General features: G+C 32.2%; 4 protein-coding genes across 4 annotated transcripts; all 4 read left to right on the forward strand.

Annotated features, from left to right (window-relative positions):
- Positions 1-2,219: 2,219 nt before the first annotated feature.
- On the forward strand, positions 2,220-2,603 carry LOC131032790 (protein SMALL AUXIN UP-REGULATED RNA 12). Its single transcript, XM_057963841.2, has one exon. It carries the CDS (start codon positions 2,220-2,222, stop codon positions 2,601-2,603), a length of 384 nt encoding a protein of 127 aa, XP_057819824.1.
- Positions 2,604-7,685: 5,082 nt separating this feature from the next.
- Positions 7,686-8,069, forward strand: LOC131032789 (protein SMALL AUXIN UP-REGULATED RNA 12). The gene has a single exon (XM_057963840.2). The coding sequence runs from the start codon at positions 7,686-7,688 to the stop codon at positions 8,067-8,069; it is 384 nt and encodes a 127-aa protein (XP_057819823.1).
- A 3,996-nt stretch (positions 8,070-12,065) lies between these two features.
- LOC131032769 (protein SMALL AUXIN UP-REGULATED RNA 12-like) lies at positions 12,066-13,450 on the forward strand. Its single transcript, XM_059221247.1, has one exon. The coding sequence runs from the start codon at positions 12,154-12,156 to the stop codon at positions 12,541-12,543; it is 390 nt and encodes a 129-aa protein (XP_059077230.1). The 5' UTR covers positions 12,066-12,153; the 3' UTR covers positions 12,544-13,450.
- A 1,828-nt stretch (positions 13,451-15,278) lies between these two features.
- LOC131032739 (protein SMALL AUXIN UP-REGULATED RNA 12-like) lies at positions 15,279-16,013 on the forward strand. Its single transcript, XM_057963783.2, has one exon. It carries the CDS (start codon positions 15,359-15,361, stop codon positions 15,764-15,766), a length of 408 nt encoding a protein of 135 aa, XP_057819766.2. The 5' UTR covers positions 15,279-15,358; the 3' UTR covers positions 15,767-16,013.
- Positions 16,014-19,153: the final 3,140 nt, after the last annotated feature.

A 19,153-nucleotide genomic window follows, 5' to 3' on the forward strand; every position in this document is an offset into this window, starting at 1 on the left:
CATTCTTTGTGTTGGTTTTAGATCCCATAATCTAAGGGTTTCATATCCCCCTCAAAACCTATTATTTCCTTAATAAAAAAAACTATCTTTTTGGGTCAAGAACCAAACTAGAAAAATATTATTATATTTTTTGTCTATAAGATAAATAAGAAAAATTATATTATGGTATGAAAGACATGGAATGGAATATATCAAACTAAAAGCTATACAATTTATTCTATATACATGTGACCATTATAAGGGGCATTTGAATTTTAATATAAAGAGAATTGAGCATTGTAGTAAGAGCATTTATGTATGTGGACTATGTATTATTGATCGTCAATATTAATGGTAAACCTAAATATTTGTAGCTTTGATTATAAAGATTGTTGTTGAATCTAAAAAGTTATACCATAAATCATAAAGATTGTTTCTAAACCTATGAGAGTTTTCATCAAAAAGGTCATTGTAAATGACTTCACCTTCTCTATTGATAGAATTATTAAAGGCATCTTATTATGGATAATGATGAACAAAGGTAATCAAAGGTGTTCCAAAAAAAGATAAGTTATTTATACTTTAGAGAAGCTATTGGAGTTAAATATTTTTAATTTGTACATGGGTAGCTAATAAATCTATTTGTTATAAGTGACCCTCATCATCTATTTAAGTTTTGTGATAAAATAAATGTTATGGGATACGTTAAAAATATAAATTATATTTGATCAAATTCCACAATATTTATCATGGAAAGTTGTCTTAAACAAGAAACACATCTACTCGCATATGTTATCTATTTAAGGATCATTAGATCTATAAAAAGAAAATTAGAAAAACTATTAAATTCTCCAATTTCAATATAATGCACTTTTAAAACATTATTGGCCATCCAATTGATTGCAACTTTAAACAACTTTAAAAAAAATAAAAAAATCTCTTTTTAAGTTTCAAACTCTCTCCAAACTCTCAACTAATAAATTTATCTGCAACTTCTCTTAATTCATTCGCGATCAAGGGGAAATTATCATGTAGGAAGAACTCTGAGTAAATGGCGACCTTCCAGTACTTAAATCAGTTTAACTATTTTACTTAATATTTGTTATAATGCTTGTAATAATGCTTTCAACTATTCTAGAATTGGATGGAGGGTTGAATACATCGGTTTGTCGTTAAATATAGTTTTAGAATGTCACATGAAGTCATTCAAGTTCATGACAAATAACAATCATTTCACTACATTGTATGAACTAAAATGTATTCCTTTTTCATAATATAATATGTTTATTTTTGTAGAAAATAATGAGCAGAAATTCGCCACTTCCAACATTTTCAATGCAAGTCTACTGATGTGTTGCCTTTGGTCATCGACTAGTCATTGGGATAATATGCATGCACAGAAACTGAAAATGCTTTGGCTTGTGCTATGAAAATAAATAAAAAACTTTAGTTCAAATATGGTACGTGAAAATCAAACTATTTACTGGACTATGCGAACACAAAGATGACAATATAAGTAAATGAATAATTTATTTAGGCTATGTGGCGTTGTTGTGATTGACATAAGGACGGCCCTACATTTTATGGAACATATGATTAAAGAAAATCAATGATGTTTTGCTTAGATTTTGTTGGATTTCTTCACTTTTGCAAGAGTGGAGGTAAAAATACTTATTTAAACAAAATTATTGAAACAACATTTACTTTTGTCTCTGTATTTACAATTTGAAATGTTCACAGAATTATATTGGAATTTAGAGGGTTATCTCTTTATATATCTCGGTACGGTGGACAATATAACTGAGCAACATATCTTGTACAATCTTTTTCAATCAAGTCCTGCGTTAATATAAACAGGCATTCACCGAAAGTGAAATGTTAATTGGTCTCCAAGTGAACCAACACCTGGCCAACTGCACACATGCTTTGGTTCCTTGATTTGATGTCAGAAGGACTAAGATGTCCACTATAGAAAGCAACTTTGTACAAAAGCTACAATGACACTCGGTACCACTTTTATTGCTTCAACCAGAACCCCAAAATTCCAATCATATTATGTTCACCTTAGTTATAGTCTGTGGTTGGATGAACGGCTGGTTTGAGCTTTCGTTTGCTATATATACTTACACGTGTTCTTCCGTCTACTCACAAAGCATTCTCTCTTCTGCAGCATTCCCTTATCTGGGTTTTTCACCTTAGTTTGTAAATCAATTCCTTCTGCCTCGCCTAAAAATTCTGCTATGGCAAGGAGAAAGGGAAATACCCAAGTCCTTATTGTGAAGCACATAATCAGAGTCCTCTGTAGGCATGCCAATTCCATTAAAGCAGATGGATATGCTCTTTTTTCAGGGAGAAGGAGAAGTTTCAGCTCAAGAAATGAGTTCTTGAGCAGATCGCGTGGTAGCCTCCCTGCCGATGTGCCAAAGGGACACTGTGCAGTTTATGTTGGTGGCGAACAATCTAGGTATATTATCCCCACAAAGTATTTGAATCATCCTCTGTTCAGGGAATTGCTAGATAAGGCCGAAGAAGAGTATGGGTTTGATCACCAGATGGGACTTACAGTTCCCTGTGAGGAGGTGGCTTTCCAGTACCTGACATCCATGCTGCGGAAAATGGTGTAGCATTAGAAGAGGTGAAAGTGGATGAACTCATTGTCTTCCCTCCCTCAAGAGAAATAGATCTTATTGTTTTGGGTGTAACATTAGAAGAGGTGAAAGTGGATGAACTCATTGTCTCCCTCCCTCAAGAGAAATAGATCTCATTATTTTGAGCTTTGAGGAGCACCAATGTGGCTTACATGTTATGATGCACCATCTTCACAAGAGCTGGTTGAAGCACAAGCAGGGGCTTGACTGGAAAAGGCCAGCCTGTGCATAATCAGAAGTCATTATAATGTATATTTTTTAAAACAATATTAAAAATCTGTGAACTCATCAATTGACTGTATATTTTTCTTTGGCATTCAGCTCAAGTTTTTCTTTTTATCTCTCTAGATGTAATGGCCTTTATCGATTCTGCCATCTTGAGTTTCTTGTGTGGTGGATCTTAGCTGTCTGAATTTTGTTTATATGCTCTTATCAAATTTACTATTACAAACAATCATTTAATGAGACTGTTGCTCTCTTTTGGCATTTTATACGAACAATAATAGGAACATTGTTGTCCTATTAAATATAATTTTATAATTAATTAATCTTAAAAAGTGATGAATAATTGTCTTGGGTAGTTTTTTAATATTCAAAACTAATAGATGTAATAAGCAAAAAGAAAATAAATTTATAATACATTTATAAGGTAATATTTGGCTGCAATATTTATATTGAATGTTTATATGTTGTAAAAAAACATTTTATTTAAAATGTTGTATTATTGCAATAACTAAAATGAATTCTTTAATTATTTTTTAAAAATATTAGTAACTTTAAATAAAACATAAAAAATATTTTTAAAGATCAAAATTCATAAAATAACAATTGAAATTTTGTAACGAATGTTTTCAAAAGTAGTATTTTCAACAAAATCTTTATGTAAATGTTTCAACAAATAAATGATATTTGATAATAATTTAACTTCTTTTACTATACCTAATCTTATATTTGAAATCATTTACTACATAATAAAGATTAAATCACATAGAACAAGATTCATATATGAATAGTTTGTGATGATTCTAGTCAAATAAGCTAAATAAAAAAGGGTTATCATTGGAGCATATCATCCTTTATTTTTAAGAGATTTTGTAGACATATAAAAAATCACTAATGCTTTTATGTCTTGTCTTGTCATGTCATCACTTTTGGCCAATTCTTTTATCTAGATTAATTAAATATTTTTTATTTGTTTAACCAATTAATTATTCTTTTCTTTTTATTATTAATTAAATAATTTAAGTTTACTATTAATTAAGCAATTCAATTATTTAATTAAATTAAATTTTAGTTCCTAATTTTTTTCAAAATTAAATAAATTTCAATTAATTTATTTAACTTTCTCACCTCAAATAAATAAAATTACTATTTTATTTATTTCCTCTATGCATTTCACAATCTTCTTTATCCTTCCACGTCATCAATCTATGTGCATTATAGGTCCTACCCTCTCTTGATTTTTCTCATCCATTAATCTTTCTAATTAATCTCAACCTTTTGTCAAATGCTATGTGGGGAATATAAATAAGACCTTCACTCATTTATTTAGCCTAGCTAACACTTTCATTATCAAAATCAAGAGAACATATCATGATCAATCTATCCTACCCTAGTTAGCACTATTATTATCAAAAATCTTTAGAGAATATCATGAAATATCTATCTTAGGTAGCTTTCTTATGATCTAGTATCCTATTCAATCTATTATCAAGCACAAATCGATCATTGGCATTATCAAGAAACAATAGAGAAATCTAAGGTCTTTGCTATGATATTATTATTTATCATTTGTTGTGTGCATAAATCTTAAGCTATTGAGTGAATTTGTGAATGTAACTTTGGATCTTCATTGCATTGTTTCCATCTTATTTGATTCATATTTTCATGTCACCCATACTTTGGCTTGCCTCATGGGACTCAAATCCCTTATTTTGAGAAGAAATTTGTAAGAAACTATGTTATTTTGAAGTTGTAGGTTAGGTTTGTGCATTCAAATCGACTAGTCATGCTTCTGAATCGAACTATGGTGCATTTGATATGAAAATAATATCTATTTTTCTCTATAGAAGAGTTCATTATGTTTTAATATAAAGCCATGATTTTGGTTATTAAATCTACATATTTGGTAAATAAAGTCACATTTGGTTAGTAAACCAATGAATTTAGTCAATAAATCCACACATTTGATCAATAAAGTCATGTGCTTCAATAATGTAGAGGCTAGAAAGGTATATTTCATCATCCTAAGATTCATTTGGTCAATGCAAAGGTTCATTTGATTATTACAGGGTCATATTTGGTTAGTATAAGGGCACATATGGTCCTTGTGTATCACCTTTCATGAAAACAAGCAAAACGTTTGATCTACATATTATATTATCAAAATTTAAAAAGCATTGGAAAACTAGTTTAGAGCTCTACATTCTAGATAAAGTGGAATTTTCAAATCTTGCATAAAACATTTGGTAAATTTGTTCAAGTTGCCCTTTCTTTGTAAAGTATCATATTGTAAGGTTTGTTCCTTGGTCTTTTAATTTTCTCTTGTATGTTCAAAATTCAATATTTGAATACATTGAATTGTTTTAGGATTGAACTTACTAGAGAGGATCACATTTATAATTTTATAAATATGAAAGAATTTGAAAAGACTAACTAGATTTTGTTGTATGATGGAGCTTGCAGCAATAGCAATTCATTATTGGCTTAGGCTCAAATTTGAGGAGTTATAAATATTTGAATAAAACCATTGTTAGTAACAAGAAATAATTAATTACAAGTATATATAATTATTTAGAATAAATAAATTATTGCACACTCCTCCTATTTTCATAATTTGTCTATTTTAGTCAATCTTATTTTCATTTATTTTATCATATTTTCTTCTATATTTTCACAAGAAAATATATATTATAGCATCAAATACATGCAAGGGAATGTATCAAACTAAAAGTCATATAATTCAATCAATTTAATTTAGAACATTATAAGGTCCACTTGAATTTTATTTATGTAGAGAACTGATATTTGTAGTGAAACCATTTTTATATGTAAAATACATTTCATTGATTGTCAATATTGTTGTTAAACCTAAAAATTTGTAACATCTATCATATATATCACAATTGAATCTAAAAGGTTCTAGCATTGATCGTAGATACCATAGTTGAATATAAAATTTGTAGTGTAAATCATAGAGATTGTTGCTAAACTTATGAAGGTTTTAAGCACTAAGATCATTGCAATGACTTGACCTTCTTTACTAATAGAATTATGAAAGACATCTTATTACAAAAAATGATGAATGAAGGTAATAAGGATCAAAATAAGAATCAGTTATCTATACTTTGGAGAAGATATTAGTGTTAAATATTTTTCATTTGTGCATTGATAGCTGATAAATCTATTTGCTATAGGTAGCTCCCGTCATGGATTTAAATTTTGTGATAAAATAAAATTTATAAGGGATGCTAAACATTTAAATATATTTGATCATACTTGAAAACATTTGTCATTGATAATCATGTCTCGTGTCAGAAACACATCTATCCACATATACTATTTATTTAAAGAACACTAGATCTATAAATATAGAAAAAAAAAATTCTAAAATAAAAATCACTGGCAATGAATTTCTCTGCAATTTCTCTTAATTCATTTACGATCAGGGGGTAATTATGATACAAGAACAACTCTAAGTAAATGGCGAGCTTCTAATGCTTAAATCAGTTTAACTGTTCCACTTACTATTTGTTATAATGTTGCTCAGGGGGAAATTATGATATAGGAACAACTCTAAGTAAATGGCGAGCTTCTAATACTTAAATCAGTTTAACTGTTCCATTTACTATTTGTTATAATGTTAGTAATAATGCTTTCAACTATTCTACAAATGGATTGAGGGTCGAATCCACCAGTTTAGCGTTAAATATAGTTGTAGAATGTCACAAGAAGTCATTGAAGTTCATGACAAATAACAATCATGTGACTATATTGTATGAACTAAAATGTCTTCCTATTTCAGGATATAATATGATTGTTTTTGTAGAAAATAATGAGCAGGCATTCGCCCCTTCCAACATCTTCAATGCAAGTGTATTGATGTGCTGCATTTGGTCATTTTTGGGGTAACATACATGCTCTAGCTTATGATATGAAGAGAAAAACAATTTTTTGTTCAAATATAATACATGAAAATCACGCTATTCACTAGACTATGCGAAGACAAAGATGAGAATATCAGTTACTGAAGAATTATTTAGGTTCTGTGGCGTTCTCGTGATTAACATAAGGACAGTTCCATATTATATGGAACATTTGATTAGAGAAAAACAATTATATTTTGCTTAAATTTTGTTGGATTTGCTTCAGTTATTTCTAATTAAACTTGATTCGATTAGATTTTCTGGGCTTGTTCTTCTACTAAACTTTTTTAAAAATTCATGAAAAAAATTATATATTTTCACTTTTACAATAGTACAGGCCAAAAAAAAAAAAACTAAAATTATTGAAACAACATTTAGTTTACTCTCTGAGTTTACCATTTAACATATTCACGAAACTTTATTGGAATCTAGAGGGTTATTTGTTGATAGATCTCTGTATAGTGGAGAATATACATGAGCAACATGTCATGTGCAATCGTTTTCAATCGAGTCCTGCATTAATATAAACAGGCATTCACCGAAAGGAAATGTTAATTGGTCTGCAAGTGAACCCACATCTGGGCAACCCCACACATGCTTTGGTTCCTTGATTTGATGTCAGAACGACTAAGATGCCCACCATAGAAAGCAATTTTGTACAACAACTATAAGCACATTCGGTACCACTTTTATTGTTTCAACGACACTCCAAATTTCTAATCATATTATGTTAACCTTGAGTTGAAGTCGGTAGTTAGATGAATGATTAGTCTGAGTTTTCCTTAGCTTTATATAATTTAACATGTTCTTCCCTTTACTCACAAAGCATTCTCTCTTCTCCAACCTTCTCTTATCTGGGTTGTTTGCCTTATCTTGTACATCAATCCCATTTTCTTCCTTTAAGAACTCTGAAATGGCAAGGAGCAAGGGAAATCCCCAAGTCCTTATTGTCAAGCACATAATCAGAGTCCTCTGTAGTCTCGCCAATTCCATTAAGGCAGATGGGTATGCTCTTTCTTCAAAGACAAGGAGAAGTTTCAGCTCAAGAGATGAGTTCTTGAACAGATCGTGTCGTGGCCTCCCTGCTGATGTGCCAAAGGGACATTGTGCAGTTTATGTTGGTAGCGAACAATCTAGGTATATCATACCCACAAGGTATTTGAATCATTCTCTTTTTAGGGATTTGCTGGATAAGGCCGAGGAAGAGTATGGATTTGGTCACCAGATGGGACTTACAATTCCCTGTGAGGAGGCTTCTTTCCAGTATCTGACGTCCATGTTGGGGAAAAGGGTGTAGTGTTGAAAGATATTAAAGTGGGTGAACTCATTGTTTTCCCTCCCTGAAGAGAAATAGATCTCATTTTTTTGACGTCTGAGGAGCACCATCTCAGCCAATGTGTCTTAGATGTTATGATTCACCATCCCGCCAATAGCTTGTTGAAGTAAAAGCAGGGGCTTGTGCAGGGAACAGGCAAGCCTGTGTATAGTTTTGGGGTGATGCCCGGTTGAGGCCACCAGAAAGAATGTGTCATACATAATCAGAAATCATTACAATGTATATTTTATAAACATGATTAAAAATCCAAGCACTCGTTGATGGATTGCATTATTTACTTTGACACTCTGCTTTTAAGTTTTTGTTCATCTCTCTAGATATAATGGTCTTTAACAATTCTGCCATCTGGAGCTTCTTATGTGGTGGATATTAGCTGGCCTAATTTTGTTTTTATGCTCTTATCAACTTTACTGTCACAAAGAATCATTTAATAAGGCTGTTGTTCTCCTTTGGCATTTTATACAAATAAAAATACGAACATTTTGTGCTGAGTTAGATATTAAATATAATCTTCTATTTAATTGATTTTTTGAAAGCGATGAATGCTTGGTTTGCTTTCGTTGGAAAGAAAAATAAAAGGTAAAAATAATTAAATATATAAGAATAATTACATATTAGATGAATTCATAATATAAGAATTCACTACAATCATATTTTGTTGAGTGTTTTTCTTATAAGTATAGTTTGTATGAAAGAATTACATTCAAAATGAAATATTATTATAATATCTATTTTGTAAATTTACAGAATTTATATCATTAAATATCACATTAAAAAGTTAAATTAAGATTTAAAATTGATAAAATAATATTTAAAGTTTTGTGATTGAATGCTTTTAAAATTGATTTATCATGTGAATGGTTCAATAAAGACACAATATTTTATAATAATTAGATTTTTTGCGTCTACACCTAACCCTATCATAGAAATAATTCACTACATAAATTAAATCAAATGAATCAGAAGTATAGTCTAAACAATAGTCTATAATGATTAGATTCAAACAACTCAAACTAATTCGACTTTCACATTATATGATAGAAATTATATTTGAGGAGATTAAAATTTATTTTTTAGGAGCTTCTATCATTTAAAATGTTATAAAAAGTTTAATTTAAATAACAAAAAACTATTGAGTATTTTACCTTTAAAATATTTCTAATCCATGAGCAATTAAGGTGAATTACAATCCACATCATCAAAAAAAAATTATGTTTAAGTTTTTTTTTCATTTTTGGTTTGCAACTATTGTGAATTGTGGCCAGTTGGTAGAGTAGATTGACTTTGTTGTCAATTATAGCGACAAACTGTATTATTTTTTATATGTACTCTAGAGCTTCATTGTTTGGTTGAATTGAATTTATGTGGTCTCAAAAGATATAAATAGTCATTGAAAATTAATGTCAAGTAAAATGGTTTCCTGTTTGTTCCTAGTTCCATTGTCTTTTGGATTGCCAAGGAGACATTCCCACCATGTAATTTAACTCATTGGTGGGATGATAAAGAAGCAGAGATTAATGCCTAATAAGAACAATGGCATGGAAAATAAAGTGCTACACCCAAAAAAGAGAGCTAGAATAAACAACAAAAAGTTAAAAAGAATAACAAGACACCATACTCAAAGATGAATGGAAGAAATGTATTGGAAGGAAGAGATTTGAATGGCAGTTTGAAGGTGAAGTGGTGTGGGGAAACAAACATTGGCATAGTGGTGAAAAAGTATGCAAAGAGAATTTAGGAGGTCTATACTACACATTGCATAACACACATTATATTGGTAAGGAACATGAATTAGTATATGGAGAAACTCAACTTCTAATCCAACTTATCATTAGTAAAAAAATTAGATCATAAATTAATGTTAAAAAAATAATTCAAATGACAAGCATAAACACACAACAGCATAAGAGAGCACCAAATATATGTGAAAATCCAAAATAGAAAAACCATAGTGAGAATAGCTACTTGGATCTACTATCCAAATCTAGCCTCAAAAATAATAGATCGGTTATTTGATATGAACTAGGCACAAAACTCCCCAATTACATTTGCATGCGACAACCTATAGCAAGTGGATCAAAATCATCAAGGGATGAGTCATCATCGTCATGATAGTCATTAGAATAAGATCTAGAAGCTTGGATAGTCAAGTGATTATCATTAGCATGCTTCCACTAGTAGCAACACCTTTACAATGTGAAAGAGTAGAATTCGTGGCCAAATGGCCCATTGAGAAGCAGTAACAACACTGAATGGGAGGCCCTCATAATCCAACGATTGAGTCCATGGCCTATACCCCACCATCAAAACCACATCCCCATGAAAAAATGTATGCAAAAGTAGAATTTGTCATGAAGGAAGTGGAAAATCAACCTGTAGGAAGTAGCCAATGGATTGGTAACAAGAAACTTCCCAGAATTAGAGGTGAAGGTTAGGGAGGCAACCCCACACTAGATGAAAATGAGTGGTTTTGTAAGGTAATTAAATGAATTTTTTAAGGTTTAATTGAGAGGGAATGCACACCCTAAGCCCATAGCTTGTTCATCTCTAGATCTCTATCACCAGAAGATGGAAAGGAAGCAATACAAATCCTTTAACACAAGGCAAGAGCTCAATATTACCCAAAACTAAAGGTAAAAAGTATTCCAAAACTTATCCATGAGGATCTGGAAGGGAAGGCCAAAGACCTAAGAATCTACAAACCAAATTGCAACATTGGTAAAAGTCCTCATTCTTTGCTAGATCTTGGTTGTGCACCACAACAGAGGAGGTTTTGGCACAACGAAATAAGCAAAGATTTCCATAGAATGAGGCAACAACAAAAACAATTGCCGCACAAGAAACACTTTGATCCCCAATAGAAAATATGAGCCTCCTATGAGCACCATCACCACTAACCTCCACAGGACCAGAGAAAAGATGAAAAACATGGTTGATAGAACCACCCACAACCAAGGGGTTGCCCAACCTTAATTGCACATAATGAGGCTCTAAAGGAATAGATAGATGTAGCAGAGGCTCCAACGGAAATCCTTGAAGAAGTGGAGATGGTCCCCAAGGAGTGGTGGGAGGAGGGGGGTCACCCATAAGAGCATCAACATTTGTAGGTTGTGCAGCCTGAGAGAGCTCCATATCAAAATGATTGTTCATAATGCGTCATTCAATAAATGCCATAGACATAATTAACTTGATTTTTGACACCCAAATGAATGAGCTAATAATTATATTTTAGAAAATTTAATTAAAGAACTAAAAAATTTAAAATTTAAAATAGATTCAGTAAGACCATATTAAACAATCTGATATAAAAAACTGAATCATACCACACAATATAAATCAACATGAAAAAGAATTAATTCAAAAATTAAAATTATATCACTAATAAATAATAAAAACTGAATTGTACATTAATATAAATTCAAACACATCAATTATTGTACATTTATATAAAATGGCCATAATACTGAAAGGATAAATATGTGAAGTAGTCTCTTTTATCCCTTAAAATACATAAACACTGGACCACGTAATATTATTTCTTTGGAAATTTTCACATAACTATTTTGCAATTTGGGGGACTTCAGTGGATATATCTTCGTATGGTAGAGAATATACACAAGCAACATATCTTGTGTTGTCTTTTTTCAATCAAGTTCTTCATTAATATAGACAGACATTTCCTGTAAAGGAAATGTGAATTGGTCTGCAAGTGAGCCTACATCTGAGCAAGGCCACGCAAGTTTTTCTTCCTTGATTTGATGTCAGAACGACTAATAGAAAGGAACAGTATACAAAAGCTACAAAGGACACTTGATACCACTTTAATTTATTTTAAAAACAGTCCAAAACTCTAATCATATTATGTCAACCTTTATCTAGAGTCGGTGGTTGGATGAAAGGATGGTTTGAGTTTCCTTTGTTATATATACTTTACATGTTCTTCCCATTACTCACAAAGCTTTCTAACACATCTCCAATCTTATCTTATCTGCATTGTTCACCTTAGTGTAAATCAATTCCACTTAGCTCGCTTAACAATATTGCAATGGCAAGGAGCAAGGGAAATCCCCAAGTCCTTATTGTGAAGCACATAGTCAGAACCCTCTGTAGGCTGGCCAGTTCCATTATGGTGGATGGGTATTCTCTTTCTTCAAAGAGCAGAAGACATTTCAGCTCAAGAGATGAATTCTTGAACAGATCGTGTGGTGGCCTCCCTGCTGATGTGCCAAAGGGACACTGTGCAGTGTATGTTGGTAGCGAACAATCTAGGTATATTATCCCCACAAAGTATTTGAATCATTCTCTCTTCAGGGAATTGCTAGATAAGGCGGAGGAAGAGTATGGTTTTGATCACCAAATGGGACTCACAATTCCCTGTGAGGAGGTTGCTTTCCAGTATCTGACATCCATTTTGGAGAAAAGAGTGTATCACTAAGTGATATGAAGTGTAGGACCTCATTGTTTTCCCCCCCTCAAGAGAAATAGGCCTCATTGTTTTCAGATCTGCGGAGCACCATGTCAGCCAATGTTGCTTACACCTTAAAATGAACCATCATGCCAAGAGCTGGTTGGGGGAAAAGCGGGGACTTGACAGGGAACAAGCCAGATTGTCTACAATGTTGGGCTGATGCCCGGTTGAGGTCACCAGAAAGACATTGTTGTACATAATCAGAAATCGTTAAAATGTATACTTTTTTAGCAAGGTTATAAATCTATCAACTCGTCAATGAGCTGCATATTTTTCTTTGACACTCTGCTCTTAAATTTTTGTTTATATATCTCTATATGTAATGGCCTTAATTGTTCTGCCATTTTGCATACACTAAGGTTTCCTAAACATTCAGTGATGGATATGGCAAAGTTTCTTGTTTGTTTATATCTCCTTAGATTGTCTCGGTGCAGAGAAGGGAGACTGAGACAGCTAGGATAGAAAAATAGAGAAGGTGATCATGAGGAGGAAGAGTTCATAGAGATGCATGAGTCGTAGAAAAAGGTTGAATGGATATCAGACATGAAATTTGACAACGAAGGGGAAAGGGGCAAAATGCAGCGGTTAGATTGAACGTAATGTAGACAAAAATGCACATGGGGAGCTGTGTAGAGGAGCCAATAAGCTAGAGGGCCCTTGAATAGGCCAATTAAGGTGAGGATTGACTAGGCAGTGTGGTAAACAAAAAGTGAAGAGCTCACGTGAGGTTGACAGGGTAATATGACAAGGGAAAGAGATAGTGTGTGAGCAACAAGACGAAGAATATGACTATGAATAGGGAAAGAACAAGTTCTTGTTTCTAAAGAAAAATAAAGATTTATGAATAAAATGATCATTAATGGTGTTGTTCAAATGGTGTTCATGACTAATATTTAGTTGTTTTAGGTTGATTTAAGGGAAAAAAATATGTATGGTTTTCAAGTGAGGTGCAAGTGGCATGCATCAACATGATAGCAAGACAATCATGAAGGCAGTTAGTGTAATTACATTTTTGTATTTGGTTATGTGATGTTATTTCATAAACAACAAAGGATGGTCTTACATTGTATGGGTCATTTGATTAGATGAAGTCAAATACAATTTATGGTAATAAATACCTTGTACAAATAATTACATGCAACATTGATGATGGGCCACAGAGTGTGAACCGAAATGTTGATGCAAACAAACACACACAATCAACATTTTGGTTCAAACTCTTTACATGCAACATTTTTCTTAGGATAAACATATTGAAATATTTTAGTTGTTAAGAATAAAATCGCATTCAATGAACTAGCTTTTGACAAGGTCATGTAGAACAATTTAGATTGGTGTAGCCTTGTCTAGGAATCACTTGGTCACTTATAACAGGCTTGTCTTTTTGTGTACTTCATTGTTAAGGAAGAGGTTGTGTCAAAAAGCATAGTAATGCCTAGTAAAAAATGAGGGAACACAACTACTCTTTTTCATAGTCATCAATCACCTTAATAGTTGTAGAAAGATTGAAAACACACCAAGAAAAGATGCAAATGTTAATACAATAGATACAAATACGAGATAGAGATTAACATTATAATGATAGAGTTTCCCTAGAAATGCTTTGAGCTAATAATCAATTATCTTGATAAATTGGGAGACATCATTCGATATATATTCAGACATATAAAGACAATCCAATCCAATCTAAACATTGAATAATGCAATGTTGAATAATTCAATACTAAATAATACCCAAAACAAAGATTAAAATAGATACAACTAATATATAACAATCAAAAACATATGATAACTAACTAATTATAAGTTTCATGATTACCAATCAATATACCTAATACATCAAACTAAATGTATTTATATAAATTACTTTAAATACAAATTTTTACTAATTCTTTTAAAATTTTAGTAAGAGACACAAAATCTAACTAAATAACTCTATTTGGGTATGGATCCCTGTGGAAGCTTTGATGCTACATTGGGCTCCTCTACTCTATATCTTTGTTCCTATGGAGGTGGGCTTTTGTGCTAAGCTAGGTGGCTTCCTTGGGTTTTATGGGTCTTGAAGTGTGGTAGCCTTGTCTTCCCCTCTGTGAGACTACCTTTCAATACTCTTTTCCTATTAGGAAAGGTTCCTAGGATTGTTTTTTTCTCTACTCCTTCTAGTGACCCTATGGAGATGGGCCTTGAAGGTGCTTTGATCATTAAGGCTTATTTTAGTGATGGGTGTTTGTGGGGGTCAGATTTGGTTTTTCTTGAGGATGGCGATGTGCTTTTTGGATGTAGTTTTCCATGCGCTGTGAAATTGCAATTTGGAGGGTTTTCACTTTTCAGTGGATGTATCTTCTTATGGTGGAGAATATACTCAAGCAACATGTCATGTGCTGTGTATTTCAATCAAGTTCTTTAGCGATAAAGACAGACATTCGCTGTAGAGGAAATGTGAATTGGTCTGCACGTGAGCCTACACCTGGACAAGCCCACGCTTCCTTTGCTTCCTTGATTTGATGACAGAACGACGACTAAGATGCCCACCATGGAAAGCAACAGTGTAGAAAAGCTATTTCAACAGAAGTCCGAATTTCTAATCATATTATGTTCACCTTTAGTTAGTGCCGGTGGTTCGATGAATGGTTGGTTTAAGTTTTGCTTTGCTATATATACTATGCTTATTCTTCCCTTTACTCACAACGCTTTCTAATTCTTAGACTCCAACCTTCTCTTATCTGAGTTGCTCGCCTTAGTTTGTAAATCAGTTCCATTAACCTTGCTTAACAATTCTGCGATGGCAAGGAGCAAGGGAAATCCCCAAGTCCTTATTGTGAAGCATATAATCAGAGTCCTCTGTAGGTTTGTCAATTCCATTAAGGCAAATGGGTATGCACTTTCTTCAAAGAGTAGAATACATTTTAGCTCAAGAGATGAGTTCTTGAACGGATCGTGTGGTGGCCTCCCTGCTGATATCCCAAAGAGGCACTGTTCAGTGTATGTTGGCAGCGAACAGTCTAGGTATATTATCCCCACAAAGTATTTGAATCATTCTCTATTCAGGGAATTGCTAGATAAAGCCGAAGAGGAGTATGGTTTTGATCACCAGATGGGACTTACAATTCCCTGTGAGGAGGTTGCTTTCCAGTATCTGACGTCCATGTTGAGAAAAAGGATGTATGAACTCAAAGTTTTTCATCCCTGAAGAGAAATAGATCTCATTGTTTTGAGGTCTGAGGAGCGTCTCCTGCCTAGAGCTGGTTGAAGCAAAAGCAGGGGCTTCACATGGAACGGGCCAGCCTGTGTACAGTTTTGGGCTGATGCCCGGTTGACACTGTTCTAGATAATTAGAAGCCATAATAATGTATATATTTTAAACAACACTAAATATCTAAGGACTCGTCATTAGACTTTATATTTTTCTTTTGACACTGTTCTTCAATTTTTGTTTACATCTCTCTAGAAGTAATGGCCTTCACTGTTCTGCTATCTTGCATATAATAAGATTTCTGAAGCATCTGTCATGAATATGACAGCGTTTCTTGTTTGTTATCTCCTCGAATGTAATGGCTTTAACAATTCTGCCGTCTTTAGTTTCTCGTTTGGTGGGTCTTTATCTGACGGAATTTGTGTTTACGCTCTTATCAACTTTACTATTACGATGAATTATTACATGAGGATGTTGTTCTCTTTTGACATTTTACAAAAATAATAATGGGAACATTGGTTCTCTATTTAAATATGAAATTGTGAAATATTTAATATAATTTTATATTTAGTTTACATTTAGTTAGAGGTAAATAATTTTTATTTTTCTTAGTATAAAGACATTTAAAATATTAAGAATTCTTATATAAGAATAATTAAATATTAGATGATGTATAATGCAATTCATTCTTATCATTGTACTTGTAGTTCTATTTTATAAGTGTTTCTTTTAAAATTATAGGTTGGAAGAAAGCATCTTATCTAAAATGTAATTTTGTTGCAATGTTTAAGATGTATTTTATAAAATTAAATAAGTGCATACATTCAAATGTGACATAACATGTCTTACAAATGCAAATTAACAAAATAATTCTTGAAATTTTGTAAACAGTTATTTTTAAAATTGATTTTGTGAAAAAATGTCATATAAGTTTTTGAACAACATGAGTTAATAATTGTAATTGTTGTCAACATCTAATCTTACCTTAAAAATCATTTACTACCTAAAAATTCAACCACATACATCATAACCACAATCTAAATATTTTACAATGATTAGAGTCAAACAATGTCAACTAAGTAAACTTTCACACCATGTGATATACAATTGCATTAGAACAATTTATCCTTTATTTTTAGGATATTATATCATTTAAAATGTTATATAGAAAATCTATTTTAGACAAAAAAAAAATTATAATCTTATCTTTAAAATATTTCATGTTTTGTAATATTTTTAGAAGAAATTTTATCCATATCTAAATTACCTTAATGATAAGCTCAAAAACCATTATAACTTAATAATGGTAGATTTTGGAAAGACTAAAATAACTACATTACCATATGTGCATGTTTGCGAGTTAAAGAAAATTTATTGAATGGGCTCAAATATTATTTCTAATGCATTTGAGGAGACTACCATTTATCTATAGTAGATTGTACCATCTATAATTACTATTAAAAATATACCTAAGAAGCAACCGACATCTGTCTCTAAGAGATCCTATCATTTAAATTCCCATACAAAATTTCAATTTAAGAAGCAACCACCATATATATCTAGGAGATTCTATCATCTAAAATTCTTATTAATAACATAACTAATGACTGCACTCATATGCTCAACACACAAATAAGAGGGGAATCAAAAGGGAAACAATAGAAGGCACCACTATAGAGATGATACCCATCCTAGAAGTAATAAATGAAGCTTCCTTAGAAAGAACACCAATAGAAACAAAACCCCTACCAGACACAACCATCATGGTCAAGAAACAACCTCTCTAGAATACTTGACCAAAAGAATCAATGTTTGGGAAATAAAACCATATATAAGACCTAGTTCTAAACTCTCCTTCAAAGACAAACCATGAACAATAGATGCATAGTGGGTAAGCACATCAAATAATCTAGCTACCAATAGAATGCCCAAAAGAAGCTCGTCCTCATTGATAATCTCACACAAAATATCCTCTGATAAACTTATAAGTCACTGAGAGGGCAGGGTGAATTAGTGCAAGCAAAAAATTAATAAATCTAATAACTAATTTCACCAACTTGAAAATCAATAAGCATGCAAGAAATATAACAACATAAGAAAACATCTAACTAAGTATGCAAACCATAACATAATGATTTTTCACGTGGAAACCCAAATGGGAAAAAACACGGTAGGAATTAGTACCCACAAGAATCTTCTAACTACAATGTAGAGATATGACTGGTTAAGGTCATACAACCACCTTGTTAGGGGCACACCCAATTAAGAGTGTTTTAGCCTGCTTAAGAGCTATACAATAAGGCATGTTAGGACCCAGCCCTATTAGGAGCTAACCATGTTACTAGGATTTACAAACAAAAGCTAATGTGTCACCTTGTTAGAGGATTTCACTTTTGGACCTGCTAGGATCCTACTGCACCCTGTTAGGAGTGACCTTGTTAAAGGATTTTCTTGCTACAACTACTAGGAAGACAACAAGTTCAACTGATCTGAATTTAGCACCTTTGTGCCTGATTAGATCCACTTCTCCTCAGCTTCTATCACTGACTAAACATCAAAACCTAACTTCTCCTTCAACTGCACGATCAAATTCTCACTCTTGCTATATGAAATCATACAATTTACATCTCCTTATAAAGAACTATGTTAGGTCGGTTAAGAATCTTGGAATAATTCCGTATGTTCATTGAATATAGTCACCTTTTTCATTTTCCCACTCATTACACTTTTCTTTTCTTGGAAAATCAATTCATAACTTAAAAACATAGCAATAAGTCTATCGGTTACCGATCAAACTAACTCTGCTATACTAGTTCTTTGTTCTTCCTGACGGTGACTAGAAAGTTTGTCATAACTCGCTCAATACACTGAATTTGTTGATGCATTTTGGAACATAGGTTCATGTTTCTATCTCCAAGACTCTTGTAAAAATTCAACTTCTAACTCTTATCCAATCATCTGTACTAGTTGCTTGATCATCACTTTGTTCCTGTTTACTAGTTGACAACAACTTGGTAGTTTTGTTGTCTAACTGATTCCACTACTGGTTAAGCTATACCAGTTTGGTCTAAAAGACCTAGATGACTAAACAAACATGGTTGCCATCAATGAAAACACAAATAAGTCATCAAACAACCTATTACAACTATATCATCATCATCAATCCAACAATCTCCCCATTTGGAATTGATGGCAACACTTAAGATTTTATTTTTTTTGTCTAAGTGTCACATTACAACAATCATGACTCAACTCAAATACATAATACAAAACTCCCCCTTAGAAATTACATTCTATCACAAAATTTTGACTGACTTATACTACTCCCCCTTTCACATCAATGACAAAGGTAAGCAAATACATTTGAAACAAATGAATACAACA

The sequence above is a fragment of the Cryptomeria japonica genome, chromosome 5 (assembly GCF_030272615.1).
Source record: "Cryptomeria japonica chromosome 5, Sugi_1.0, whole genome shotgun sequence".
NCBI classification, from domain to species: domain Eukaryota; kingdom Viridiplantae; phylum Streptophyta; class Pinopsida; order Cupressales; family Cupressaceae; genus Cryptomeria; species Cryptomeria japonica.

Coding starts and splice junctions, on each gene's coding strand:
- LOC131032769 (XM_059221247.1), top strand. CDS start 12,154: ATGGCAAGGAGCAAGGGAAATCCCCAAGTCCTTATTGTGAAGCACATA.
- LOC131032790 (XM_057963841.2), top strand. CDS start 2,220: ATGGCAAGGAGAAAGGGAAATACCCAAGTCCTTATTGTGAAGCACATA.
- LOC131032789 (XM_057963840.2), top strand. CDS start 7,686: ATGGCAAGGAGCAAGGGAAATCCCCAAGTCCTTATTGTCAAGCACATA.
- LOC131032739 (XM_057963783.2), top strand. CDS start 15,359: ATGGCAAGGAGCAAGGGAAATCCCCAAGTCCTTATTGTGAAGCATATA.